Source organism: Camelina sativa, chromosome 8 (genome assembly GCF_000633955.1).
Source record: "Camelina sativa cultivar DH55 chromosome 8, Cs, whole genome shotgun sequence".
Classification (NCBI taxonomy): domain Eukaryota; kingdom Viridiplantae; phylum Streptophyta; class Magnoliopsida; order Brassicales; family Brassicaceae; genus Camelina; species Camelina sativa.
In genome coordinates this window covers 19,066,962-19,093,911 of record NC_025692.1, presented here as the reverse complement: position 1 = coordinate 19,093,911, position 26,950 = coordinate 19,066,962, and the positions used below count along the sequence as shown (strand labels likewise).

The 26,950-nt window shown below is 35.6% G+C and overlaps 7 protein-coding genes and 1 long non-coding RNA gene across 8 annotated transcripts; 5 read left to right on the top strand and 3 right to left on the bottom strand.

Annotated features, from left to right (window-relative positions):
* On the bottom strand, nucleotides 105-1,532 carry LOC104707517. The gene is made up of 3 exons (XR_754661.1): nucleotides 876-1,532; nucleotides 451-797; nucleotides 105-306 (listed from the first exon to the last, which is right to left on the bottom strand). It is a non-coding gene; the product is annotated as an uncharacterized LOC104707517 (long non-coding RNA).
* Nucleotides 1,934-4,866, bottom strand: LOC104707516 (maspardin). Its single transcript, XM_010423887.2, has 8 exons — nucleotides 4,692-4,866; nucleotides 3,917-4,042; nucleotides 3,642-3,740; nucleotides 3,408-3,550; nucleotides 3,202-3,310; nucleotides 2,982-3,089; nucleotides 2,743-2,883; nucleotides 1,934-2,485 (listed from the first exon to the last, which is right to left on the bottom strand). Exons 1-8 carry the CDS (start codon nucleotides 4,761-4,763, stop codon nucleotides 2,117-2,119), a joined length of 1,167 nt encoding a protein of 388 aa, XP_010422189.1. The 5' UTR covers nucleotides 4,764-4,866; the 3' UTR covers nucleotides 1,934-2,116.
* Nucleotides 9,327-10,747, top strand: LOC104709690 (E3 ubiquitin-protein ligase AIP2). The gene is made up of 2 exons (XM_019228781.1): nucleotides 9,327-9,414; nucleotides 10,623-10,747. The coding sequence occupies exons 1-2, from the start codon at nucleotides 9,327-9,329 to the stop codon at nucleotides 10,745-10,747; spliced, it is 213 nt and encodes a 70-aa protein (XP_019084326.1).
* Nucleotides 12,649-13,323, top strand: LOC104709689. The gene has a single exon (XM_010426260.1). It carries the CDS (start codon nucleotides 12,649-12,651, stop codon nucleotides 13,321-13,323), a length of 675 nt encoding a protein of 224 aa, XP_010424562.1.
* LOC104709688 lies at nucleotides 14,177-14,803 on the top strand. Its single transcript, XM_010426259.1, has one exon. It carries the CDS (start codon nucleotides 14,177-14,179, stop codon nucleotides 14,801-14,803), a length of 627 nt encoding a protein of 208 aa, XP_010424561.1.
* LOC104707515 lies at nucleotides 15,349-15,969 on the top strand. Its single transcript, XM_010423886.1, has one exon. It carries the CDS (start codon nucleotides 15,349-15,351, stop codon nucleotides 15,967-15,969), a length of 621 nt encoding a protein of 206 aa, XP_010422188.1.
* On the bottom strand, nucleotides 18,443-20,639 carry LOC104707514 (putative transferase At4g12130, mitochondrial). Its single transcript, XM_010423885.2, has 6 exons — nucleotides 20,107-20,639; nucleotides 19,571-19,797; nucleotides 19,386-19,484; nucleotides 19,134-19,292; nucleotides 18,773-19,033; nucleotides 18,443-18,685 (listed from the first exon to the last, which is right to left on the bottom strand). The coding sequence occupies exons 1-5, from the start codon at nucleotides 20,559-20,561 to the stop codon at nucleotides 18,816-18,818; spliced, it is 1,158 nt and encodes a 385-aa protein (XP_010422187.1). The 5' UTR covers nucleotides 20,562-20,639; the 3' UTR covers nucleotides 18,443-18,685; nucleotides 18,773-18,815.
* LOC104709687 (putative two-component response regulator ARR20) lies at nucleotides 23,124-26,543 on the top strand. Its single transcript, XM_010426257.2, has 6 exons — nucleotides 23,124-23,170; nucleotides 24,268-24,503; nucleotides 25,072-25,224; nucleotides 25,329-25,697; nucleotides 25,792-25,880; nucleotides 26,007-26,543. Exons 1-6 carry the CDS (start codon nucleotides 23,124-23,126, stop codon nucleotides 26,541-26,543), a joined length of 1,431 nt encoding a protein of 476 aa, XP_010424559.2.

Genomic DNA, 26,950 nt, shown 5'->3' with positions numbered 1-26,950 from the left:
TTTTAAGAGATTCTCAATAAACAAGAGATGTTCATATAGCATAAGCTGCATAACACAAAGAATGCAGAGATGTTCAAATACGTATAGGGGTTGGTATCATAACTATTAGAAAAATAATTTTCATACGTATAGGGGTTGGTATCATATCACAAACTATTTTTTCTTAACAATTATGGTTGTCTTTTGTTAATACCATATACAATACGTATTTAAACAGTAATAAAAATACGTATAGGGGTTGGTTTTCTGTTTCTTCTTGCTTGTATCTCTTCACTTTCTTGAGCAATACGATCCATTATTAAAAACCTACACAGTAACACAATCAAAACAAAAAACGTTGGGTGAAAAACAGAGAAAGTCACGACTTAAAACAAAGATTTCTATTATGAATACTACATACAATTCATACAGAGGCTCAAAGGCACATGATATTATAAAAAAATGGAGTACCTCACAGTAAGCTAGCGGTGGTGATGTCACGCAAATGTGTTTTAGTTGGATGAGCCTATATATATTAAAAAAGATTGTGTAAATGTTAGTTTTTATACTTAAGCGTCACTTATATATCTCCGGTTCACTGCCATAGCACCAATTACAACACCGCACACCGTTGCTGCTGCACCGAGGCTCATGGAATAGTCATCTGCTGTAGGGACAATGATATATGTATTGACCATATAAAGAAATGTGTAAACCAAATTCAGCAACAGAGACATGAAGTGATATCTCCCATCTTCCTTATTATTTTGAAGCTCATGAAGGTTACGAGATACAGCTCCAACAACAGCTCCAAGGCCCTATATATCAACATTTATAATCAAAGTTAAGCTTAGATCGAGATTGATCAATACAGTTGCAAATAAGACTTGACTTACCACATGTCGAAAGACTTGCTGAAGCCTGAAGTTCATAATAAGATGAATCCAGCTTTAAATTAAAACCACAAATACAAACTGATCTATGTAATTCACTCAATTAGTGACAGAGACATGTTGCTGCTACAGGAAAATAAAGATTCAGATATGTGTGAGAATGAATATGTATCAATAAGTGTGATTCATGATTGTGATGTGTTTGATTTGGTCAACCAGAGACTCTGTTTATTGAGAACTTGAAGCTATGATGGTAACAAATCACTAAGAACTTGAAGCTATGGTGCAATCTACAAGTAATCACATGAGCGAAAATGGATCAGTTCAAAGGTAAACCTCGTCTACCAAAGTTCGCCGTCCCCAAGCGCTACGATCTCCGCCTCAATCCCGATCTCATCGCCTGCACCTTCGCCGGAACTGTTGCCATGTAGCTCGACATAGTTGCCGATACTCGTTTCATCGTTCTCAGCGCAGCTGATCTCTCCGTCAACAATGCCTCCGTTTCCTTCACTCCTTTGCTGATCTCGGGACCTCTCTTCACTCTTTAGTCTTTGCAAACCTCTGTAAACGAGAGAGGAGAACAGAGAAAGGTACAACAGTACTATGAGTCTATGAGGTTGAGATAGAGATAGAGAGAGCCCATAATTTGTTTTTGTTGTAAAATTGTAATTTGTTTTTCTCGTAAAGAAACCAAAAGCTGAGATTTTTTTTTTTTAAACCAATCCTTCAAAAACACACCTCTCAAGGTGAGATTTTTTTAATAGGATTTCTCTTACAAAAAAATGTACCCAAAGTCTCTTATATTTTTCTATAAAAAAAAAAAGAATTTGGTTTTGAATAATAGTGGATTTGTTATGATTTTTGCAAATTATTGATTGAATAAGAGTGGATTGTGAGTGATTTTGAATGATTTTTAACAAATATCATATTCAATAACAATGGATTTAAGATGTGATTTTAAAATCACTAGTTGAATAACAGGAGATTTTTAAAAAAATCACAAATCCTCTAAAATCCTGTTTTGAATACACCCCCTAGATTCCTCTAAAACATTTGTATAATAGCAAAAACAAACCAAACTTTTTTTTTCTTTCCGAAAGTGTAATAACTTGAAACATACAAAGAACTCTTGCTTTGTCTGTCAAACTTACACAAAAGTCAAGAGAAACCAAAACAGATCAAGAAACACATAGGTAAAAAAGATTTAAACAGCAAAAGAGGGTAATAATAAATAATGAAGAACACTAAACCGATTGTCTGGAGATGAAACCACCATGAACCAAAACCAATGTACAGTAACACAACGTGAAAAGCAGACATGACTGATACACTTCACCAGCGACTTGTGCTAATATGAGGGTGTCTATTGATGAACTTTGCAACTGAATGGTGTCTGTAGGTAAAGGCGGATCATTGGAGCTTCCGGAACTTTCTGGAAATGTTGGTGATTGATCTGAAGATGAGCTTCCGGAGCCTTGAGGCATATTGTTGTTACGGTCGTCCTTCTCCTCATCCTTGCTCTGGCTGCTACTGTCTGTGCCATCTGCGCCGTCTTTTGAAATGGTATTAACCACTTCGGGCCGTGGTTCTACTTTTACCCGCCTTAAGTGCAGCTACACACACAGAGTATATGAATATAATGTTTTAATGCAGTAACATAATGTTCCTTTACCAAGCAATAAAACCGGTTTGATTGGAAAAAAAAAATCCCTTCAATGGTACGAAACCTAAAAAATAGGCAGAGAAATTTGAAGTTTCTTTAGATGATCATAACTTCTTGCAAAGACCTAAAAAGTAAAAAAATAAAGCTGCAGATACTTTGTATATGTTATGCTAAAAACTGGGCTGTAGATAATAAGTAAATATGTACCTGTAGATGCAAATTGACTTCGTCGGGCCGTGATAGGAACGGGAAATCTCCTCCAGTCTTTAAGTAAGCTCTCCTTGCTTCGGGATACCTCTCTGTAAGTTCATCCTTAAGATGTTGTGGTATTGCGCAGTAATCATTCGTCTGATTTTAGAAGACAAAACAGCATCGTTAGATGACACAATACACTAACGTGCATTCATAATACCAAAAGTCCAAGATAAGAGTTACTCAAAACCTACATCCATTATAGTGATGGCCGAATCAGAGAGTAGTAGAGATCCCACGGAAGCAGCATCCACTGTTAAGGTTAACCGGGCAGCCAAATCATCTTTTGACAATGTCTCAACCTAAATCAGAGCAAACCAAAGTAACAGGGATAAGTTAATCTCAAAAACCTTCTTCACATGTTCTTTAGATCTGTTCAAGAAAATATCGAAGAGAAACTTTTCAGGGAGCCACCTGAGAAACAGCAAAGTCCACAGAGTCAGCGATAAAGGGTTCGTGAGGTCCATCACGTATTCCCGTTAAGACGTATCGTTTCAACAAAAAAGAAGGAGTCCAACTAACACTGCACAGTGGATCCAAAAATTCTTGAGAGTCAGTACAAATCCTTAGGCATACACAAGAAAAGTAAAATGGAACTATCATATAAGAGAGAGACATACAAAGGAGCCCATGGCATTGCAGCAGCAAATGTGCGAGTATCCAAATACGTATTCGATAAAACCAATGATTTAACTCGTCTTGGACGGTGATGAGCAAAGAGTTGTGCTAAGAAGCCTCCAAGGGAGGTACCATAGAGATGAACCTGTTAAAAACGATCAAGTACAATCACTTGCAATGCATATATCTTTTCGCATCAGTAAAACGAATTAGAGAGTAACTTAAAGAGATCTTACGTGATGAACATCAATGGTGTCCAAGAATTTCTCAAATGCTTGAATCCACTCATGATAACTCCAAACCCGTGGTATGTCAACTGAAATTACCCGATAACCCTGGAATTGCAGATTTAACAACATTAAAGAAAACAAATTCAACATTTTAGGAGATACATAGTCAGTCTCCAAGGACACAGCAACACAAAAGCATCGTAGTAACAAATGTATAAAGCTACATGAAAATCAAAAAGATTGTTTCCAGATACAAGTTCAAAGACTACAATTTGGCATACCTTCATAGAGAGTGCCATAATCTGTTTATAATAAACATCTGCAGTACCAGCAATTCCAGGAATACATATGAGCGGAGGAACAGTCTTTGGACCAAAGTCATAATAACGCCATTGCTTAGTCCCAATCTGCAGTCAAGATTCACATAACATAACTACAGATATAACACTCATTCCGATGGTTCAGAAATACGTGTACACAGCATAACAAACTACAATTTTCCCAACTAGAGAAGCAACAAAACCCCGATGTTAATACCTGCTTTGATAAATAACCTTTACTTATCAAATAGAACAAGAATCTCAAAAACATTCCTTTACTTTTACACAATGAGAGTGATTGATTAGCAGCTCTGACAATATAAGATGCAAGGCTAGGCTACTCATAGATCAAAATCAAAGGCAACCACCCCAGAGATCAAAATGGAGAGTTAGAACTTAAACTAAAAGACCAACAAGTTCTTGCTTTTAGACAAGAACCCAGAATTTATCAACTTAAGTAACATCATTAGCCAAATCCAAATGTATTCTCATAAACCCAAGAAAAAAGGGTTCAATCCAAAATCTGTAAGCATAAATTTAAAACCCAAATCATGTGAATTTTAGCTACTCACATAAATCCATATACGATTGAACTACTCACATCAAGAATTCTCCTAAGATTAGCCTCAAATGATTAAAACCCTTAAGCGAATAATAAAAAATTAACATACTTTTTTTATCAAAACCTCAAGAAGCGTAAATCAAAAGTCAAAGAGAGAGGAAGAAGGAAGCTTACGGGAATCTTATGAAGAGGAACCTGAGATTTGAAGTAGACGTAATCTCCGGGCGTCGAAGAGACGCCTTTCATGGCCGATCGGAGATTTTCAACATCCGATACTCCTCGAATCGAATCGATCAAATCAAATAAATCTCATTAAAAAAAAACGATTTTTAATTTTTTTGTTTCTCTGATTTTTTTGAGAGAAAGATTTAACGGCAAGATAACAGAGTCTCCGATATCAACTGCCTATCAACGTTGACGCCGTTAGTGTAGCAGTCATTCTCAGTTTTGCCAACAACATATGTAATTGTTGTCATCATGACTCATCTTCTCACATGTTTAATTAAATTTTGGTTATTCCTAATGAGAAAAACAATTAAAAAAAATAGTAAAAAAAAATTCAAAGGTCTATAGACAAGTAAAATGAAATGACAAAAATATACAGAGATTTGATAAGTTGTAGATATAGACGATTTTGTTTAAAAGTAAAAAAATGAAAATATTTGAGTTAACTCTTTTTCTACTACATCATCCATGTATATATATATATATATATATATATATATATGTCAGAGATATTTGATTTAATTATATTAAAATTAAATAGTTAGATTTTTTTTAAATGAAAATATAAGTAAATTATTATGAATTTTGTTTTTTGTGCTAATGTATGTTCAAATCTTTATAGACAACTTATTGTTCATGAATTTTAATTCTCTTATTTCGTATTGAGATATCCAATTTGAATCATTTACTATTAGATCTTTTCATTTGGACGTATCCGGATGATGAGATTCTAACACCACCAATGTCAAAAGTACATAAAACAATTTACATTTCGAGCTAAATGGAAATGTTTACGCCAAACTTATTTGAAACGATTTGTAATTTTGCGTCAATTTTTTTCAAAGAGGTACAACTACTCTCTCACAATATACACGTCACTATTTTTTTTTTTTTTTGTCATAAACAAACCAAATTTGAGATGTCAATGTTGGTTATTTAGAAAGTGGTCTATAGAAAAATTCAGCTTATGTGTTTAGAGACATAAAAGAAAATTATGTACTACTTTGGCTAGCTATAACCTTTTTATAATTATTAACAAGATCTCTTTAACCATCCTACTAATTACACAGTAACATATTCTGGAAAAGAAAATGAATTTTTTTTTTTTTTTTACTTTTAAAAGTTACCATCTACAAATACCAGGAAAACAATATCTTTAAATTTTACATCACACATATCAAAATAATAAAAGTTTAACACCAAATTTATTGTAAATCACATTGAAGGAGAAAGGAACCTCATCGAAAACTTGATTGCGCACGAGAAAATCGAAATATTTCTCCAAAATAAAGATCTGACTTATTTGAAAGGATGGAGTAATCGATTAAAAAACAGTTTTTTTCTCCATCTTTTCTTCACCTGTCTGTTCCTGAACAGAAGTTGGAAGATCTTACAATGATAGTCTGGTTAAGTCGATCCAGTGATTGTACTTGACTGATGGTGAGGGAATGAAGAGCTTTGAAGATATACCATTAAAAAAAGCATCAAAAAATTTGGAGTCATTATCCCCATTCGAGCAGGTTTTCTTAGAACAAGAGATTTTTGGAAGTTTTCATCTTCATTTTTCATGGCCATTTTTCACGTTGACTCAAACTTCTAGATTAAGAAAAAGTCTTTACAAAAAGTTAAAAGAACAAAATAATAATAAAAAATCTCTTAAAAAATTAATAAAATTCAAAGGAATACGTACACACGGATTTTGGTTAGATTTATTTTTCGTATAACATCATTATGTATTGGAGATATTCGATCTAATTATATTCTGATTCTATAGTTAGAATTAAGAATAGAGATAAAAATATAAGTAATTGTTACGAATTTTTGTTGTTGTTTAGAATTCTTCGACAATGCTAAAATATCTATGTTCGAATATATATGGACAACTTATTGTTTCTGGACTTCGATTCTCCTATCTCGTATTAATATATCCAAATTAAATCATTTACTGGATCTTTTCATTTGGACGTATCTGGATGATGAAATTTTGACGCCCCCAATATCAATAGTACATCAAGAATATACATTTCTACGTCATTTTTGCATGATCTATTGGAAGAAACTAAACGAAAATAATTAATTAATTTGGCCAAATTCATTTTGAAATGGTTTGTAATTTTGTGTCCATTTCTTTTCAAAGAGGTCCCACTAATCTTCTGTAATAGATCCATTACAATTTTTTTAGTCATTAACAAACCAAATTTGAGATGTCCATTTTGGTTAATGTTTGAAAATGGCCTAAAAAACCTTCAGCTTCTGCGTCTACAAACATATGGAAAAGTTTTGTACTACTTTGGCTAGCTATAACTTTTTATTATTGTTGACAGGCCTTTTAACCATCCCTTTTAATTACATTAACATCTTTTAGAAAAGAAAATCAGATTTCTATTTTCTTTTTAACTTTTAGAAGTTAGCACTTACAAATACCACCAAAACAATATGTTCAAATTTGACATAACACATCAAAGTAGTAAAAGTTTAACACCAAAATCACATTGAATGAGAAGTGAATAAAGAAGATAAGGTGAATAGATGTCTCGGCATTTTGAAAATGAGATACGAAGAGAGGTGTTCAACTTTTTCGCAAAATAATACAGATGGGTTTTCTCTAAAAGCTTGACCAAAGAAACGGTTTCTCTCTGGGCGATATCTCCAAAAAAACGGTTCAACAAGAACTCACCGGCTTTCACAGTTTTTCCGGCCGGCGCCGGTTACTCTGGCGTCGGTCGGCCCTTTTCTCTTAATTCTAGTCTTTCAATCTTTTTTTTCTGTATAGTTTTTGATAATTACTTTGGCAAATCCAGGATTCAAAATCCCCACCGTTTGCTCCTTTGTAATGATGGTGAGGAAAGATCTGATTCCAATAACGTTTGTTTGTGTTATCGGATCCGTATTTGAGTCGGGAAAGGATTGCCTCGTTTTGTCTCTGTCGCGGTTGGAGTTCTACTCAAACTTGCATCTTCATTCTCTCCTTTTGGGAGAGTGTATTTCTGACCTTATTCAAGCCCCGGCCCAAGAGTAGTTGTGTCAGTTTCCTTCCATCTCCGATTGATGGTCGTCGTTTCATACCCAATATAAGGTTTCTTCAACCTTATAGAATCCTTCGATCTAAATTGTACTTCTTCAATCTTAGAAACAAAGATCAAAGTAGGATATGGGATCCGGGAGTGAATGTTGTTGATACTATCATTTGGGTGATGGATATATGGCTACATCAATTTGGCTATGGTTGTATTGGCATTTCGAAGTCAAATATGGTTTTGATCAATTATAAGCGACTATACATGGTTATTGGTCAAATTTGCAGTTTGAAGAACGCATCAACATTGTTTAGATGGGAACCTTTTCTCATCATTAGGTTACAAGAAGTTAATTATGTATTTGATGTTGATGCTTATGTTAATTTGTTGGCCGAAGTTGTACAAGAGATGGAAACAACATGGTTTTCTCTCGTGGTATTGATATTACATTCAGAGAGTCAAAAAGCTGTGACTATAACTATTCAAATCCTTCGATCTTTGGATGTTGGTGATGATACTGTTGGCCGAAGTGTGGGATCTACCAAAGGACTATGGTTCTCCCTTGTGAGTTTTGGAGATTTGCTAAAATTTAGCCACAAGCTTTTCTCAAAGGATATTACGGTCTAGATTACTACTACATTGATGCTATTTGTAAGTATTGTGAAGAAAATTACAGAGTCAAGATATATAAAAAAGACTTTGGTACGGAAGCATTGGTACCAATATGTCTATATTTCAGAGTTATGTTTGGACACATCGGTTTACATGTACGGTTTGCAAAAAGAAAGTTCAGCCAAAGGATGCTGCATGCTAACCGTAACAGAGAGAAATCAAATATGAAGTTGGACAATAATCGATTTTATGATCGGTTAGCGAGTAAGGCTACTCTTCGGAAAGCATCGTCAATCTCTCTTCTGCTATATTTTTCTCACTTTATGATACATACATATGTGTATGTAATAATTGTATTCTATTAACTCTGTATAATGTCTTTGTAATTTACTCTTCACAATTAATGAAAGTTTGATTTGCCGAAAAAAAAAAGACGTCTTTCAGCCTTTGTGAGAGAATATAGCTATTGGGCAATCAAATATATTATCATAAAATTGAACGATTCATAATTCTTTCATACACATATAGCTAAAAAAAATTTATACATCTCATCGACACAAAGAAGCTGAACATAAATTCAATCCGTGAAAACCTATTCACCTGGAATTAACGTTGGCTTCAATAAGTCGACCGAAAATTCCAAACCAAAAAAAAAGGAAATTTCTGAGTGAAAAGGAAACTTTTTTTGGTGAGAAAACCCTAAAATATATGACCGTTGGACACGCTTATATATATATATATCTCTTCCTAGAGGTAACCCTAAAGCGTCACAATTAATTCTCTTCTCTCAGACTTTGCTCTCATTACCATCACGAAGTCTTCTTTCCGTATGTGAATCTCTTCTCCATTGTCGATTCGCTAGCTACCAATTGTTGTGTCAGAGATCTCAACGGCTGAAATCAACTTAGGTTTTGGACGCAATGGCTGTGTCATGAACTACGAGAGATCATTGAGGATGATTCTACTAGGAAAGATAAAAGCAGAGGTGTTGAAGAATTTGAACATGGAAACAGAGTCGTGTTCCATCTGTCTTGAGAATCTTGTTAAATTCGGGTTTTACTATGGGCTTCCAACTCAAAACCAATTGGCAATGAGTGGATTGGCCATAATCATTTATATATTAAAATAAGTCCCATTACATCTTCCAATGTGGGATCTTTCTCCACACGCCCCCTCAAGATAATGGCTATTCTAGCCGTTAATCTCGACAGAATCCATCACGCCCCCTCGAGATAATGCTCTTTATTTAGCTATCTCAATGGAATTGGGCTTTCCTTTGGACCATCAATTAATGGGGTGATCGGGCCTCTTTCCGAGCCGGATTAATTAACGGGCCAGCGTGTGTAGGCTCTGATACCATGAACAGATCGATAAAAGGAAGAAGGTTTTCTCTTGTATCTTATTAATCACGAGTACAAAAGTTATATAGTGGTATGAACATATCTAGTTTCCTAAATAATTACAACTGAGATCAATTATCATTTAAGTGGATTGATATGGGATCAATTATCTCATTGATATGAGATCAAATCCCATTACACATTGAGCGTTACAAGGCTCGCTTGGTCGCACTTGGTAATAAGCATATTGAGGGAGAAGATTATGGTGACACTTTTGCACCAGTGGCAAAGATGGGAACGATGCGTCTATTTTTGAAAGTGGCTGCTGGGAATGCTTGGCCTGTTTATCAAATGGACGTTCAACGCTTTTCTTCACGGTGACCTTACTGAAGAAGTCTATATGAAACCTCCACCTGGTTTCTATCCAAAGGATGAAACGAAGGTTTGTCGCTTGCGAAAGTCTATCTACGGTCTCAAGCAAGCATCAAGATGATGGTTTGCCAACTATCACAGGGACTTCGGGACTACGGTTTCAAGCAAACACATGCTGACTACTCTCTGTTTACTTTTGATTGTGATGGTATCCAGATACGCTTGCTTATCTACGTTGACGACATGATACTTACTAGCAGCAACGATCAGGCTTTAGCATCATTCAAATCCTATCTTTCCTCATGTTTTAAGATGAAAGATCTAGGCACTTTGAAATATTTTTGGGCATTGAGGTCTCTCGCAACAAAACCGGATTCTATTTGAGCCAACGAAAGTATGCTCTGCTACCATGTTAAATTCAGGCTTTACTATTGGCTTCCAACTCAAAACCAATTGGCAATGAGTGGATTGGCCCTAACCCTTTATATATTAAATAAGTCTCATTACATCTTCCAATGTGGGATCTTTCTCCACAAATCTCTCCGGTCCGAAACCTTGCGACTTCATGACACGGATGACTTGTTCCCATGTATTTCACGGTTTCTGTCTCTTTGAGTGGCTCAAGCGTAAACACACTTGTCCGTTGTGTCGGACTGTGCTCTAGGCTCGATGATTGGAACAATGGATAGAAACTAGGGTTTCATATACTGATTGCAAAACTTGGGTCACACGCTCTATTTTTAGGGGAATTTCATGTAATTTAGTTATTAAAGTTTCAAATCCAAGTTAGAAATTCAAGTAATTTAGTTATTAAAGTTTCAAATCCAAGTTAGAAATTCTAATTTGGTGTCACACTTTCTGTGCCTACTGCAAGGAATAGAATGTAATTTGTGTTTTGTAAGGGTTTCAAATCAATTTAAGGATCGAAGAGGTCTGAAATCTTTTAGTAACATCATTACTTCTAATCACACAAAACTCCAAACGTTGTTGGTTTTGTGCGTTCACATGCAACTCGTAACGTCTTGACCAATAACCAAAACCATTCACAATAAACTCTCTGAGTACAACTCTTAAGAGTGGGTTTTTTTCGAAATACTTTATGCACCTTCTTCAATGTGATCATATATTTGTTCAGAGATCCTTGGAGAAAATATACAGAGTTTCATATCTTAATTAAGCTTTCATTACAGTTCTTCTGCAGCCACTTTTAATCTCCATGACACAATTCTCACAATGATATGACCAGCCTTGTGATTCTAAATGTTCCGACTTGAAGTTAGATTTGTAGAGAATTTGGGAATGTGATGAGTTGGAAAACTATTTATATTTGAATAAATACTACATCAAGTTCATGAACTCATCTACATGAAGCATACATCAAAATTAGTGTAAGAACACTGGAAAAGAATGAATCAAAAAGAAGAGGTGACAAAGAGGTGTGAATGAGTTCTTTAAATTATAAAAATTAAGTCCTAATTTGCACCCAAGAAAACAAAAAAAATCTTTGAGTCCTAGTCGTCTTAATAGGTAATAGGAACAAAAAACAATATCGATGAAATCAATTAAAAGGAAATAAGAACTATATGACGTTATATATCTTCACTACGTAACCCTTAAGCTTCACAATTATCTTCTCTCTCAAGTCTCAACTAGCTCTCATTACGTTTTACGACTTCTTCTTATCTGTGTGTGAATCTCTTCTAAATTTTTTCAGAGAGTTTCTGTTTTCGTTTTCAAAACATGAATGGTCCCATTGTTCCCGAATTGACATTTCGATCCATCAACTCAAGGAAAATGAAAGCAGAGGATTTGATGAGTTTGAACATGGAAACAGATCCCTGTTCCATCTGTCTCGAGAGTCTAGTCTCCGGTTCGAAACCTATCGAAGTCACACCATGTCTTCCACAATGAATGTCTCTTGGAGTGGCTTAAGCGTAAAAATACTTGTCCATTGTGTCGGACTGTGCTCTACGATCGTTGATTGGAACAAAGGATTATTGCACAACTTGGGTCAGAGATTATTGCACAAAGGATTATTATTTTTTAGGGATTTTTTTTAATGTAATTTTGTTATTAGGGTTTCCAATCGTAGTAATTAGAGATTCTAATTTTGTGTCACACGCTCTAAAAGTGTATGAAATTGAATGTGTTCTTTTTAGGTTTTAACATCAGTTTGTCATAATATCATAAGCTACATATATACATAGCTATTATTAAACTCTCTAAGTAAAAATGTTAAGATTGGTTTTTCAAAATTGTGATATTCGTAGTGTAGAGCTACAAATTAGTAAAGCTTTTGCTAGTCTCCAATTATGATTAGGAAATATTGACAGCGACCTAAAAAAAAGAAAAGGAAACTTCTTGGTGACACAAAACTATAAGGAAATTAGAATCTGATCCATGACCCTCGGACACGCCTATATATATCTCTCGTACTACGAGATACCCTAAAGCTTCACAACTTCTCTTTCTTTCTCAATTTACTCTCATTACGATTTGCGACCCGACTAAGTCCGATCCTCTTCTGTTTTGTGAATCTCTATTTTGATAAATCCTATTTTAAACATGAATGGTCCCATTCCCGAACCCGTAGTGGACATTCAGGTCCAAGTGACAAGACTCTCTCCATCAGAAGAATTTACAAACTCACGCCGATTCATCATCAATACCATAAACAAGGAGATCCGTGTAAACCTAACCACAGGCGATCAAACCCAAACGTCAGAGTCATTTACATATTATTCCACCAATTTCAGTCTTCCTAGTTTTAGTCACCACGACATCCAATCAAAACTCCAAAATATACTCCATAGCGAAGAACATTGGTTGTGCGATCGCTTAGTCCCAAAGATCTCAACGACTGCTATCAATTCAGGTTTTGGGGAGAATGACATTGAATTGACCGTGCACGTCACAGTTACTTACCGGCGAGAGTACGTCGAGGTTATTCCCGTTCCCGCCGAGACATTATTAGATGTATTGAGGAGGGTGGTTCTACAAGGGAGGATTGAAGCAGATGAACTGAAGAGTTTGAACATGGAAACAGAGTCATGTTCCATCTGTCTCCAGAGTCTAGGCTCCAGTTCGAAAATACCCAGTCGCATGAGTTGTTCCCATGTTTTCCATGATAGCTGTCTCGTGGAGTGGCTCTTACGCAAAAACACTTGCCCTTTGTGTCGGACTGTGCTCTACGATGTGTCGGACTCTGCTCTACTATCGGTGATTGGAACAGAGGAATGAAATCAGGGTTTCATCTACTTCATTGCATAACTTGTGTCACACGCACACTCTATATTAATAATTTTTTGTTATTCAGTTTTTAAATGTTTCTAATCGAAGTTGGAAAATTATAATTTTGTGTCACACGAACTGTGCCCAGTGCAACAAGAAAAGTAAATTCAGTTTTGTTTTGTTTTTAGGTTATTAAATCAGTTCAAGGGGAGGTTTGAAATTTTAATTAAATCATCACTTATGTTTACATGCAACTCGTTAAGTCTCAACTAATATCTTTCACACCAAGCTGTTGCTGACATTAAAACACTCAAGTAATACTGTTAAGATAGGTTTATCGTAATCACAGTAAAACTGCTAAGATTGGCTTATCGTAATTACTACGCTCCAATCTCCATAAAAGGTAGTTGTTTTCATGTTTTTCCTCATCTGTCTCCACTTAAAACACTGCTTGATGTGAAACCATTGGTATTAAATTTCCAAATAAAAATAACTTCGGGTTTTTTTTGGCATTTTTCCCTATATATATAATTTAAATTAGCCTAAATCAAATAATCTTGAAACATCGAAAGTTTATGTGTTTACTAAAGGGTCCATGCCTAATACCACATGAAGTTTATGAACTCATCTATTCGTTTAAAATACCTACATGAACTAATTAAACGTGGCCGACATCAAAATTGATCGGATCAACCAAAGGAAAAGGTTACCTTATATATATATCTTCACTACGTAACCCTAGCTTCACAATTCTCTTCTCTCTCAACTTGCATTGCTCTCATTACGATTAATTGCGACTTCTTCTTCTGTTTGTGAATCTCTTCTAAATATCTTCTGGGGGTTTCTATTTTCGTTTCAAAACATGAATGGTCCCATTGTTCCCGAACTGAAATTTCGATCCAGCAAACTCTATCCATCACAACAAAACTCAGTCCTCATCAACATCGACACCATACACGAAGTGATCTCCGTAAACCCAACGACAGGCAACAGAACCAGATGGTCCATTCCGATGTTACGACCTTTTCTCGTCGATATCAATCTCCGTAGTTGTAGTCCCCACTACATCCGGAGGCTTCTCCACGATAGATTCGTTAGCTACCCTCCTCAGCTTTGTTTCTGCAATGCCTTGGCCTCAGATATCTCAGATCTTGCTATCAAGTTAGGTTTTGGCCACAACGGCTTTACCCTGACCATGAATTTCACGCTTACTTACAAGAATACCGTCCGTGTTCATAACGACGACGGATTATTGGGGATGGTGGTTCGACTAGGGATGATGAAAGCAGAGGAATTGATGAGTTTGAACATGGAAACAGAGCCTTGTTCCATCTGTCTCGAGAGTCTAGTCTCCGGTTCGAAACCTATCGAAGTCACACGCATGAGTTGTTCCCATGTCTTCCACAATCACTGTCTCTTGGAGTGGCTCAAGCGTAAAAACACTTGTCCGTTGTGTCGAACTGTGCTCTACGCTCGCTTTAGTTTTTAGGGATTTTTTTTTTTAATGTAATTTTGTTATTAAGGTTTCCAATCGTAGTAATTAGAGATTCTAATTTTGTGTCACACGCTCTAAAAGTGTATGAAATTGAATGTATTATTCTTTTTAGGGTTTTAACATCAGTTTGTAATATCATAAGCTACATATACATAGCTATTATTAAACTCTATATAAGTAAAATTGTTAAGATTGGTTTTTCAAAATTCTGATATTCGTTGTGTAGAGCTACAAATTAGTAAAGCTTTTGCTAGTCTAGTCCAATTATGATTAGGAAATATTGACACTCACATAGAGATGTTGACACCGACCTAAAAAAAAAAGAAAAGGAAACTTTCTTGGTGACACAAAACTAAAAGGAAATTAGAATCTGATCCCACTTATGACCCTCTCGAATACGCTTATATATATCTCTTACTACGAGATACCCTAAAGCTTCACAACTTCTCTTTTTTCTTAATTGCTCCCATTACGGCTTGCGACCCGACTAAGTCCTCTTCTGTTTTGTGAATCTCTCTTTTGATAATCCTGTTTCAAACATGAATGGTCCCATTCCCGAACCCGTAGTGGACATTCAGGTCCAAGGGATAAGACTCTCTCCCTCAGAAGAATATACAAACTCAGCCCACCGATTCAGCATCAATACCATAAACAATGAGATCCGTGTAAACCTAACCACAGGCGATCAAACCCAAACGTTAGAGCCATATTCATATCATTCCACAAATTTCAGTCTTCCTAGTTTTAGTCACCACGACATCCAATCATCACTCCAAAATCTACTCCATAGCGAAGAACATTGGTTGTGCGATCGCTTAGTCCAAAAGATCTCAACGACTGCTATCAACTCAGGTTTTGGGGACAATGACATTGAATTGACCGTGCTCGTCACAGTTACTTACCAGCGGGAGTCGGAAGCCGAGAGATCATTAAACGTATTGAGGAGGATGGTTCTACAAGGGGGGATTGAAGCAGATGAACTGAAGTGTTTGAACATGGAAACAGAGTCTTGTTCCGTCTGTCTCAAGAGTCTAGTCTCCAGTTCGAGAATACTCACTCGCATGGGTTGTTCCCATGTTTTCCACAGTAGCTGTCTCTTCGAGTGGCTCAAACGCAAAAACACTAGCCCTTTGTGTCGAATTGTGCTCTTTGATCAGTGATTGGAATAGAGGAATAAAATTAGGGTTTCATCTACTTCATTGCATAACTTGTGTCACAGGCACACTCTATTTTAATAATTTTGTGTTATTTTGTTTTAAATGTTTCTAATCGAAGTTGGAAAATTCTAATTTTGTGTTACACGATCTGCATGCAACAAGAAAAGTGAATTCAGTTTTGTTTTGTTTTTAGGTTCTTAAATCAGTTCAAGGGGAGGTTTGAAATTTTAATAAAATCATCACTTATGTTTACATGCAACTCGTAATTAAAGTCTCAACTAATATCCAAATCTTTCACATCAAGCTGTTGCTGAAATTAAAACACTCTTAAGTAATACTGTTAAGATTGGTTTATCGTAATCACAGTAAAACTTTTAAGAGATTGGTTTATCGTAATCGTGTGATTACTACGCTCCAATCTCCATAGAAGGTAGTTGTTTCCATGTTTTTCCTCATCTGTCTCCACTTAAAACACTGCGAAACAAATAATTATAGCCAAAAAATTAGTATATTTGTGCTAGTCACCAATCAAAGTTAGGAAGAGAGACAATGGCGTAGAAAGGTTCCTAGTATGCTCGGCTATTCTTTCTTTTACCAGATGCTTCTCCTTTTTCGTAAGTATGTTCCTTAGATGGACACTGGTTTTTGTAATGGCCATCTTCTCCACAAATCCAGCAAACCCCTCTCGTTCCTTTGGAATTTGACCTATCTCTATCACCAGCATTTCGATCTCCACTAACAGACCTGCCTCTCACATGAGGTCTTTCTGCAGAGCTTTTACACTCTTTGTAAAGGGAACCAAAGTCCAACTCTTTGGACAGTACAGCACAAATCACATCATCAAGTGTAAGGCTTGTTCTACCACCATATGTTATCACGTCTTTAATATTATCAAATCGCTTTGGTAAAGAAACCAACAAACGTATAGCTTGGTCTTCATCAGATATAGAAACCTCAGCATTACTTAGATCATCAATTAACCTCTCAAACTCATCAATGTTTTCCTCAACAGAAAGGCTTTCGTTCATCTTAAAACTAAACAGCTTAAATCGTAGGTAAGTCCTGCTAGTCGAAGATATAGTAATATAGAGTCTGTCTAGAATTTGAATCATACCAGCAGCTGAGTCCTCCTTCATAATTTTCTTTCTCAGATCCTGATTTCCTAAGCTCTGAATTATCATGCTCCTTGCCTTTCTCTTCTTCTCTTCTAGATCTACTAGACTCAAAGCTACACAATGGCTCTTACCTTCATCAGTTCCAGCAGATTTGTTTCCATCTTCCTCAATCTTTAAAGCTTCCATCAAATCAAGAATCTCAAAATGAGCAAGGATCCTTGTCTTCCATAAAATGTAATCACCTCTCCCATCAAACTTTTCTACTTGAATCCTTGTTCTTGACCTCTCTCTAAACTTGTTTTTATACCCTCTATAACTTCCACCTAGCTCCATCTCTTTGGACAGTGCAGCATCAATGACTTCCTCTAACGTTAAGCTTGTTCTATCATACGTAAACATATCTCTAACCTCATCAAATTGCTCTGGCAAAGATATCAACAAAAATATAGCCTGGTCTTCATCAGACATCTCTACTTTAGCATTACGTAGTTCATCAATCAACCTCTGAAACTCATCAACGTTGTCCATAACAGACTTGGTTTCATTCATCCTAAAACAATGCAACTTCTGTCTCAAGTAAAACCTTCTTGCTAAAGAACTAGTCATATAGTAGTTGTCAAGAACTTTTAACATACCAGAAGCTGTTTCTTCCTTCATAATCTTTCGCAAAGCCTTATCTCCAACGCTAAGGATGATCATGCTCCTTGCCTTTCTGTTCTTCTCTTCAAGACCTGGACTCAACTTCGTAGAAAGCTTCTCATCTTCATCTATTTTAACATACTTGTTTCCATCCTCTTCCTCAATCTTTAATGCTTCCTTCAATCCATGAATACCAAGATGAGCAAGGATTCTAATCTTCCATATAGTGTAGTAACCTCTGCTATTAAGCTTTAGTTCTTCGAACATCTCAAAAGACATGTTGATGAGAATCTTTTCTTAGTTTCTATCTCACAGAGTCAATTCGTCGAACACCTTGTGTGCACGGAGAATTCTAAACCCCTAAGAGTTTTTACAATTCTAAAACCCTAAGAGTTTTTACTAAAAGGAGCTACAACGTACACTGGTCTCTTATATATGGAGAATTTAACGTCGTTACAAGGAAACAAACGGAAAAGAGTACGGCGGATTCCGTATCAGCCAGAGCCGTCGTCTCTGCTGGAAAACTAACGACGACTCTGTTTTCGATTGTAAATAAATTACAGCAATGCCACAGGAATAGACAAACACGTGAACCAAAACTTAACCGGAATTGAACCAAGCTTATTTGAACAAAATCATACCATAAATCAGAACCAAAGTTGAAATTTTGATTTAATTCAGCTATTTAGGAGTTTATCATTTACCAAGTTTTATCTACAAAAAAAAACTCAATAACTTGAAATTTGATTAAGAGGACACAAACAAAACTTGTACTAATTAGTACAAAATTATCCCGCGGCTAAAGTTGCCGGAAAGTTTCAACCTTTATTAAGTTAACACAGTGGAAAACAATGAAAGCTACGAACTTGTTGCCGCCATAACAATAAACAAAGACACCTTCCCGATCAAGAATACCTCGTCGGAAAGTATTCAACTTTATTTGTTTTAAACTGCAAAAAAATAATCTGACAAAAAGAAACAAACTTACATTTACTCAGAAGGATCATTCGATTCTTCAATTTTATCAAGTAAAATCACAAAAAAAATTGTACCTTTAAGTAGTTACTACTACGCTGCAGCAACTCCTGATTGATTCTATTGGAACCACTCAGCTGGCCACCATGTTGGTCTGATTGCCTCGACCTTCACATCATCTGAGTCCTTTACTGTTAATTCAGCTGATGGTTTAAAGGCTTCTTCTACCCTCATTACACCCATTCCCCGGCTACCCAAAGCTGTAGATACCGTTCCCATTTTCTTCCCGGTTCCCGACTCAACTACTTCAGCTCCAGCTGCTATTTTCTGATTTAACTCTGCAGTTTTATACGGAGATTCCGTTTTAAGACCGCAACTTGGTTTCTTGATCATAAGATGCAAAACAATTCAACTTCTTATACGGAACTTCAGATTTACCTTTTCCATTGCTATCGATGAATCGTAAAGGGATTAACCGTTTGCGGATGACACCTCGGTGATGAGTACGAGCTATAAGCTCTTGACCAACATAGCAGCCTTTGTCAAAACTTATCGCATTAAGACCAACAAAATTATATTCAAGCGGTATTGCTTCGCCTGTAAAAGCCACAGAAAACATATTATAAACACACAGAGAAGAAGAAGAGAGATCAATGAGTTGAAAAAAAAGAGATAAGAAACAGATCATACCTTTGGGGATTTCAGCTGATCCTTCAGCAACTCCATGCTCTAATCTCCACAAAAGGTAATTGCTTTCATCAGTTTCTTTATCTGCCTCAACTAAAGGCGCTATAAAACAAACAAAAAGAGTTGGTGAACATATTGGAAGAAGCTTAAGAACTAAAACAGCTTCTATTCGATTTGAGAAAACTCACGAGTTGCATCAGAAGGAAAGATGCTTCTGTAACCAAGACACTCCAACCTCGGATCCTTATACCATTCCCATCCATACTTATTACCACTAGCTGTAGACTCACCAGCACGATCAACACCACCTCCCCAACCAACAGATGAAGATCCAGTAAGACCCCTACCGTAACGCTGCCAACATGAAAATTCCTCTGCAACGTTTTCAATATCCACTTTGGACCTCAACCTATACCTATGAACATTCAAAAACACACAAATCAGAACTAATCCAATACAATCCTAAGCATTATATTATAATCATCCACAAGTCCATTGACATTGCTAAAATTGGGAACACACAAATCAGAACCAACATTAACAAGAAAGGGATCATATCTCCTAAAAATCTCAGCTTTTTACTCATTCCAGCAAAAACAAATAGAGATGTCCTCTAAACCCAATCCTAGGCATTCAATAAACCCTAAATTCCAAGGACATTGCTAAGATTGGGATCCAAAAAGACCTAATTTTTCAAATTCTACGTGAAAAAAAAAAAGCTTACTTTTTGAGTGTTTCAAGCAATTCATCGAGGACATCAACATCAACATCAGCAAACAACTCAACGGACCCATCACGACCCGAATCAGACCCGGGTCCAGAACCAGTCCGATCAAGCTTCTCCTCAGGTCTCGAAGGGCTATACAAGAAAAAATCGTACAGGAACCTTCCTTGAGGAGTTAAAAGCGCAGCGTACATCGGCGGAGTCGTAACGGAAGCCATGTTCGGCGTAGGAACCGCCGAGCTTTTCTCGCCGGACGATTCACCGAACCTCCGTACATCGTTGGTTAACAAACCCTGAAGAAACTTAACCGTATCCGGTCCGCTAAACCGGACAACGGAACGTGATTTAAGCCGAGATGCCATCGGACCGGCATCTTCTAGACCGCTGTGTAGATTCCGGCGATAAATCGCGGTGGATTTCGAGATTTCGCGGCGGAGAATGAATCGAAACATCATCTTTAGTGAAACGGCTCCGTTAGTTTTGTTCTTCGTGTATCTTGGTGTCTCTGTGGTTAGTTCTGTTAAACCATTGTCGTAGAAGGAAGCTTTGGAACAAAGCCACGTGATCGAACACGTGTCTGTGGAAACGGTCTTTGGTTTTTGACACGTGTAACAAAAGTAGGGGAGTTGTGCGGTTATCTAGGAAGTAAAAATGGATAATAATATATGGGCCTTCAAATCTGGCCTATTTTGAATTATATAAAGCCCTCTTAAGTAACCCAAAATAGTTTTGTACATTTTATTCCGAACAAACTTTTTTACATCAAGCACGAATGTTTAAGAGTTTTGGGGGTTAAATTAATTTAAATCTGGTATAAAAGCGAGTCTTTTTAGCGTGATACTAACCACATTGCCATAATAAGCCTACATAGCTTCCGTTGCGGTTGTTTAGTAACGCTTATGCAAAACGTCCTGTGTGAGACAATGACTAGGCTAAAGTACATATGTAAAATTCGGAAAAACACACATTTACGTATTACTTGAACCAGAGACCAACTCCATTACAATTACTAAATTATATAACAGATGTAATATTATTATTTGGAATAGAAAAGATTTCGTTTTTTGTTTAATGGTTATTATTTTCTATTCCAATTCTAAGACATTTTCTGTTAAATCCAGTTATATAAATGTTTTTTTCCATTTTATTCGTTTGAACACTGTTTGGACTTCGAGAATGAAAAAGCCATATATGTTTTCGAAATAAAAATATTTATAAAGGGAAAAAAAATCTCAAAGGTAGATCATTAATATAGGAAAATAACCTCTAATTCTTTATAACAAATATGCAAATGACACAAACTCCCACTAGAGATCGTGGTGAAGAAAGAGTATATTTTTGGTAAAAACCTAGAGATCGTGGTTCGAGTGGCTATTGAGACAATATCATATAATATGTTCTAGTTTTGTGAGTCTGAGGGGTGTACGGATTTCGCCTCAGAACTAAGAAAAGATATCCAAAAATATGAATTCTACAAGATACGGCAAAGCTCATCGGTCGTTGTCACAACGGTCTTTATTAAAATTGTTTTAAAACGATAATTTTATTTAAAAATGATTTATTTGTTTTATTAATTAGTATATAGATTATTAGAATATAAGTAACTTATTATAGTGAAAATTAGTCTATCTTATAAAGCACAAGCACCATATGTGACACATTATCAAATACAATTTTTAATACCATTTCTTTATAAATAAATAAAATAATATATTTTCAAACTTAAAACAAATTCAAATACACGTACGCTTCTAAAATTCATAAATCACATTAAAAAAATTATGCGTAATTTTAATTCTTCAATTTGTCCATCCTATATTACTTTTTTTTTTGTAGTTCTTAGATATTAGCTATGATTTTCCGATTTAATAAAGGATTAATTTATTACACTTTAACTATAAATAAACTATTTGCATGATACTAATTGTATCAAATTATCAATTTGTCAGTTTCCAACACTTTTTCTAATTGGTTGAAATAAATAAAAACTAAACCAGATTAACTAACAAAATTTTTGATTAGTAACAAATATTTTATCAAATTTCAAAGACTTAGCAGTTAGCATTATAGTTTCACTGTTTTCTGAAAACCTTGTTTTGAATCTCATCAGCCCACTTCTCAACCTGTACGTATATTTTCGCACTTTCTTGTTTCTCAAGAAACCTTCTGGTTATCCTTGTCTTTCATAATTCAGTCTGCGGCTCATCACATCAGGGCTCGATATCGGTCCATCATCACATCAGGGGTCTCGTGAGTGACTAAGCCAAGCAAGCGAACTAATGGGCCAGGCTCAAGTACTGGTTTAAACGGCTGGACGTAAAAACACGAAAGTCGAAACAGAGTTAAAGAAGAAGAAGAACAAGAAAAAATATTTATGTTTGTTGACGAGATCTATGTTATACAATAAACCTAGAGAGTATGCAACAACAACAACAATCGTATCAAATCAGATCCCTTGCAAAGAAGAAACCAATGTCCAATGTCTCTGTATCAATATAGAGAGAAGCCAAAAACAACATTCAATCGTTTTGTAGTGACCAGATCTAGCAGACCCTGAAGTTTTAAGTAACCTTTTCAGGCCATAAAGCAGAGAAACAAAGACTAAAATATCTTCAAGATTCCTCATATATACTCTATTACAATGAATTCCAAGAAACATGAGCTTCCATTAACCTGAAACAGCTTGTTACTAACTCTGTCTTCTAACAGGGGATAAACAACTTACCAGGCAAGATCCGACTACTGTATTCTGTAATCTGTTTTCAGATAAAGCTCACAAGAATATGGTCAGTTGGTCGCCCCTCTGAAACACACAACCATGAAACTTATTTATTCTTCTTAATTATGCAAAAGTTTCTCAAAAACAAAAGAGTGAAACATTTGATTTACAGTAAACAAGACTGGAGCTTTGTTTCAAACATAAAGATCGAGCTCAAGTTGTTCAAAGTGTGCTCTGCCCAACAGCCCAAGTTCAGAGTTGTTGAGTTTCTCTGTTTCTCATGACATGCAACCACATAATGAAGCAATGCATCGACCACGATCTTGCCTCCCTCAGCAATGTATTGTAAGTCGCTGCATCATCTCTGTAATAACTCATAGACAAATATTCCAAAACCAACGGTAGCATCTCTGTAACCAATACTCTCTCTTGTTTTTGTTTCTTTAATTTTTGTTTTTCATTCTCCAAGATAAGTACGATATTTTTGTTAAACATTTTTTTTGCAATTCTTTTTAATAAAAAAATACATGGATAATTATTATAAAAAAAGGAAGTTTATAAGCTAATAATTAATAGCAGTATATATACTTTCCAATACTCATCTTTTGATACGACATAGTTTTCCGCAGCTCTTAAAAAACTCTCTCTTTCTCATCCTAATTCTTAGGCCTGGGCATTCGGTTAACCATTCGGTTTCGGTTCGGTTGTATTCGGTTTCGGTTATTTTGGATATAGTAATATAGTAACCATTTGGATATTTTTGAAATTTCGGTTCGGTTCGGTTCGGTTTCTTTCGGTTCGGTTTCGGTTTGGTTATTTAAATAAATAACCATAACTAACATAAATTATATTAACATTAACCAAATAAACCAAATATAACCAAAACTAACCGAATATAACCAAAATTAACCAAATATACAATAACAAAAATACAAAAAAGGGAAAAATATGGATTCAATTTTACAAAATAGTATTTAACTTTGTAAATTCAAAATAATAACATTTACATATATTGATTATTTAAAATATTTAATTGTTTTGAATCTAGAAATAATTTATATTTTAAGTTTATTTTATAGTTTTGCATAATATTAAGTATATAATATTTGATATCTTCTAGGTTTTCGGATATTTCGGTTAACCATTTAATTGTCGGTTCGGTTCGGTTCGGTTTCAGTTAGTTTGGATATAGATTTTTACTAACCATTCGGGTATTTGAAGAATTTCGGTTCGGTTCGGTTTGGTTTTTTNTCGGTTCGGTTCGGTTCGGTTTCGGTTAGTTTGGATATAGATTTTTACTAACCATTCGGGTATTTGAAAAATTTCGGTTCGGTTCGGTTTGGTTTTTTTCGGTTCGGTTTCGGTCGGTTATTTGGTTATCGGTTATTTTGCCCAGCCCTACTAATTCTATTCAATCTCTTTCTTTTTCCTTGCACTTCAAGCATCCATAGTCTAGATTTGTTATCTTTAATGTCGAACATACTCGATGAGAACTCTCACCACTTGCGAAAAGAAGTATCAGCTTGTGATGATGAAACTGAATTCCCTATCATCAACGAAGACGAATTAGACGAAGACGAAGAGTTCGCGACGACGAGTATTAGGGTTCTTTTGGTCGATGCAGATTCTAATTCTCTACTCCTCATGAAGACTCTCATGGCAAAGTACTCCTATCAAGGTACGTATCTAGTTTAGATTTAACTAGGGTTTCTTATTATGTTTCTTTGACGAATTAGGGTTGGAGTTAGGGTTTTTAATTCAAAAAAAAAAAAAATTACTAATCGTATCAAAGAATACATGTATATAGAAAATCTGAATCTTAAGTGAAATTAATTCAAACTTAAACTAGGATTTATTTTAATCGATCAAAACAAATATTATACTTAACATTGTACCTTAGCTCTCTAAGCTTTAATATGAACCAAAAAAAAAAAAACAGAACAAGACGCCATAAATTAAAAGTATGTTTTCCACTAAGAAGAGTTGGGATACCAATGCTATAAATCCGTCGAAGCTAAATATGCCCAAGTGAATTAGGTCACAAAAAGGTACGGTCTTTTATCTTAATTTCATACATATATACATTAATTTTTGATTCATGATTGATAGGTTTGTAAATTCCTCCTTAAGTTGCGGTAAACTAATTGGTAAAAACAAAAGATTGCGGTAGATTTTAGCATTTATTAACTTTTATGAATAGAAGAAAAAAAATTAACAATATAGCTGTCTTTAATTTCGTGTTGCAGTAACGAGATATGAGAACGGAGAAGAGGCCATGGCTTTCTTGATGAAGAGTAAGCATGAGATCGATCTCGTAATTTGGAATTTCCATATGCCTGATATCAGTGGACCCGACGCTCTCAATACCATTGGTAAAGAGATGGATTTACCCGTAGTAAGTAAGTATATACAACTATACCATTATTTTTTTCTCGATAATATTATAACTTAGTAATTGGAAAATCATTTCTAATCTTTCTATATGTGAATTATTTGTGTCAAGTCATGTCTCATGAACAGAATAAGGAAACGGTAATGAAATCGATCAAGAACGGCGCGTGTGACTTTCTTGTGAAGCCGATGAGCAAAGAGGTCGTTGCAGTTCTATGGCAACATGTTTTTCGCAAGAGGATGATGTCAAAATCTGGTTTAGATCAACCGGGTGAATTAGGTACGGTTGAGTCAGATTCCGACGAATTCAACGATTTAAAGGAAGACGATATCTATCGTAGCAACGGAGAAGGCTCAAGAAACACTTCCGATCAAAAAGAAGACAAGTCTNTAATATTTGAGAAGAAACCGCGGATGTCGTGGACTGCTGAACTTCACCAGAAGTTTGAAGCAGCTGTCGAAAAAATCAGCAGGGTTGGGAGTAGTAAGTAATCACACTACATAATCTTTGCATATCCATAAAAAAACTTATTGATTATAACAAAGATATAGTCTTACCTTTTTGCATTTGGCAGCGCCTTATCCGAAAGATATTCTCAAATGCATGCAAGAAGAAATGAATGTGCAGGGGCTCACCAGAAACAACGTAGCCAGTCATCTTCAGGTAATTAATATATCTATCAGAATCATCTTTATTAATTCCACTTATGTTGTTTTTTTTTTGGTTTCTTCGGAGACAAGAAACCATGCATTAATTAGGGCTGATAATTTACAACTATTGCGATGGCAGAAGTATCGTCAAAGTTGCAACAAAAAGACATGCAGTCCTCAAGAGATAGGCCAAGAAGATTTTGACTGGCGTAACGCTGGGCAAGATCCCACTTTCACAGCTTCTAATCCGCTCCTAAGCTCAAACGTCAATCTCCAAACTACACCACCGTTTTCTATGACCGATCAAGGTGCGCCTAGAACGTCACATTTCATGAACGATCAAGCCGCGGTGAACAACTTTATCATGGCAAACCATGTGAGTTACATTCCGCAACCACCACAACTCCATCATTCTCTAAATTTACCCTCCATGCTACCTAAGCAAGAACTTGGACACGTATCGTCAGCCATAGATAATTCAGATCCGCTCATCTGTCACTCAAGTTTACCTTTCGGTTACGGCGAGTGTTTCCCACATGCAGGATTCAACAACAACAACAACAATCCTGATCCTTTCCCACCTGCAGGATTCAACAACAACAACATCAACAATCGTGAACCTTTCCCACCTCCAGGATTCAACTACAATTTCGATAGTCAGATTGGTGGAAACTGAATTCTCATGTCTAAGGTGATAGATCATAGCTTTTTCATTAACTTTATTTTTGGTCTCATACGTAGAGGATCTTTTATTATATTCCACAAAAGCGAATAGCAATACCTCGTTGCGATTTGCGTTTGGATCATAAGCAATAATTGTTTTTCTTTTTTACTTTGGTCGAACCTATAAGTTAGTAGTGACTAGTGAATGGTCTACATATAGTATTATTAATTTGATGATTGGGCAACCTCAATAGCTACAGTACTAAGCAAAATAGTTTTTTATACTGTCAACGCAAACACCATAAGCAAAAGTAAAGAATACACTGATACACATATGTTTGCGTTTGACGTACGTTTGCTTATATTAGCATATAAGTTTTGTTTGAAGTGATTAAGTTTGTGAATTCGCTTTTTTTTTTA

What these genes read in the sequence shown, in the direction of transcription:
- LOC104709689 (XM_010426260.1), top strand. Translation starts at nt 12,649, where the DNA reads ATGAATGGTCCCATTCCCGAACCCGTAGTGGACATTCAGGTCCAAGTG.
- LOC104707515 (XM_010423886.1), top strand. Translation starts at nt 15,349, where the DNA reads ATGAATGGTCCCATTCCCGAACCCGTAGTGGACATTCAGGTCCAAGGG.
- LOC104709690 (XM_019228781.1), top strand. Translation starts at nt 9,327, where the DNA reads ATGATTCTACTAGGAAAGATAAAAGCAGAGGTGTTGAAGAATTTGAAC. An exon ending in CATCTGTCTTGAGAATCTTG is followed by an intron (nt 9,415 to 10,622) that starts TTAAATTCGGGT and finishes TCTCCACAAATC; the next exon opens with TCTCCGGTCCGAAACCTTGC.
- LOC104707516 (XM_010423887.2), bottom strand. Translation starts at nt 4,763, where the DNA reads ATGAAAGGCGTCTCTTCGACGCCCGGAGATTACGTCTACTTCAAATCT. An exon ending in ACACCATTGATGTTCATCAC is followed by an intron (nt 3,551 to 3,641) that starts GTAAGATCTCTT and finishes CGTTTTTAACAG; the next exon opens with GTTCATCTCTATGGTACCTC. An exon ending in AAGTCAATTTGCATCTACAG is followed by an intron (nt 2,486 to 2,742) that starts GTACATATTTAC and finishes CTGTGTGTGTAG; the next exon opens with CTGCACTTAAGGCGGGTAAA.
- LOC104707514 (XM_010423885.2), bottom strand. Translation starts at nt 20,561, where the DNA reads ATGATGTTTCGATTCATTCTCCGCCGCGAAATCTCGAAATCCACCGCG. An exon ending in ATCAGCTGAAATCCCCAAAG is followed by an intron (nt 19,293 to 19,385) that starts GTATGATCTGTT and finishes TGGCTTTTACAG; the next exon opens with GCGAAGCAATACCGCTTGAA. An exon ending in CATCGATAGCAATGGAAAAG is followed by an intron (nt 19,034 to 19,133) that starts GTAAATCTGAAG and finishes ATAAAACTGCAG; the next exon opens with AGTTAAATCAGAAAATAGCA.
- LOC104709688 (XM_010426259.1), top strand. Translation starts at nt 14,177, where the DNA reads ATGAATGGTCCCATTGTTCCCGAACTGAAATTTCGATCCAGCAAACTC.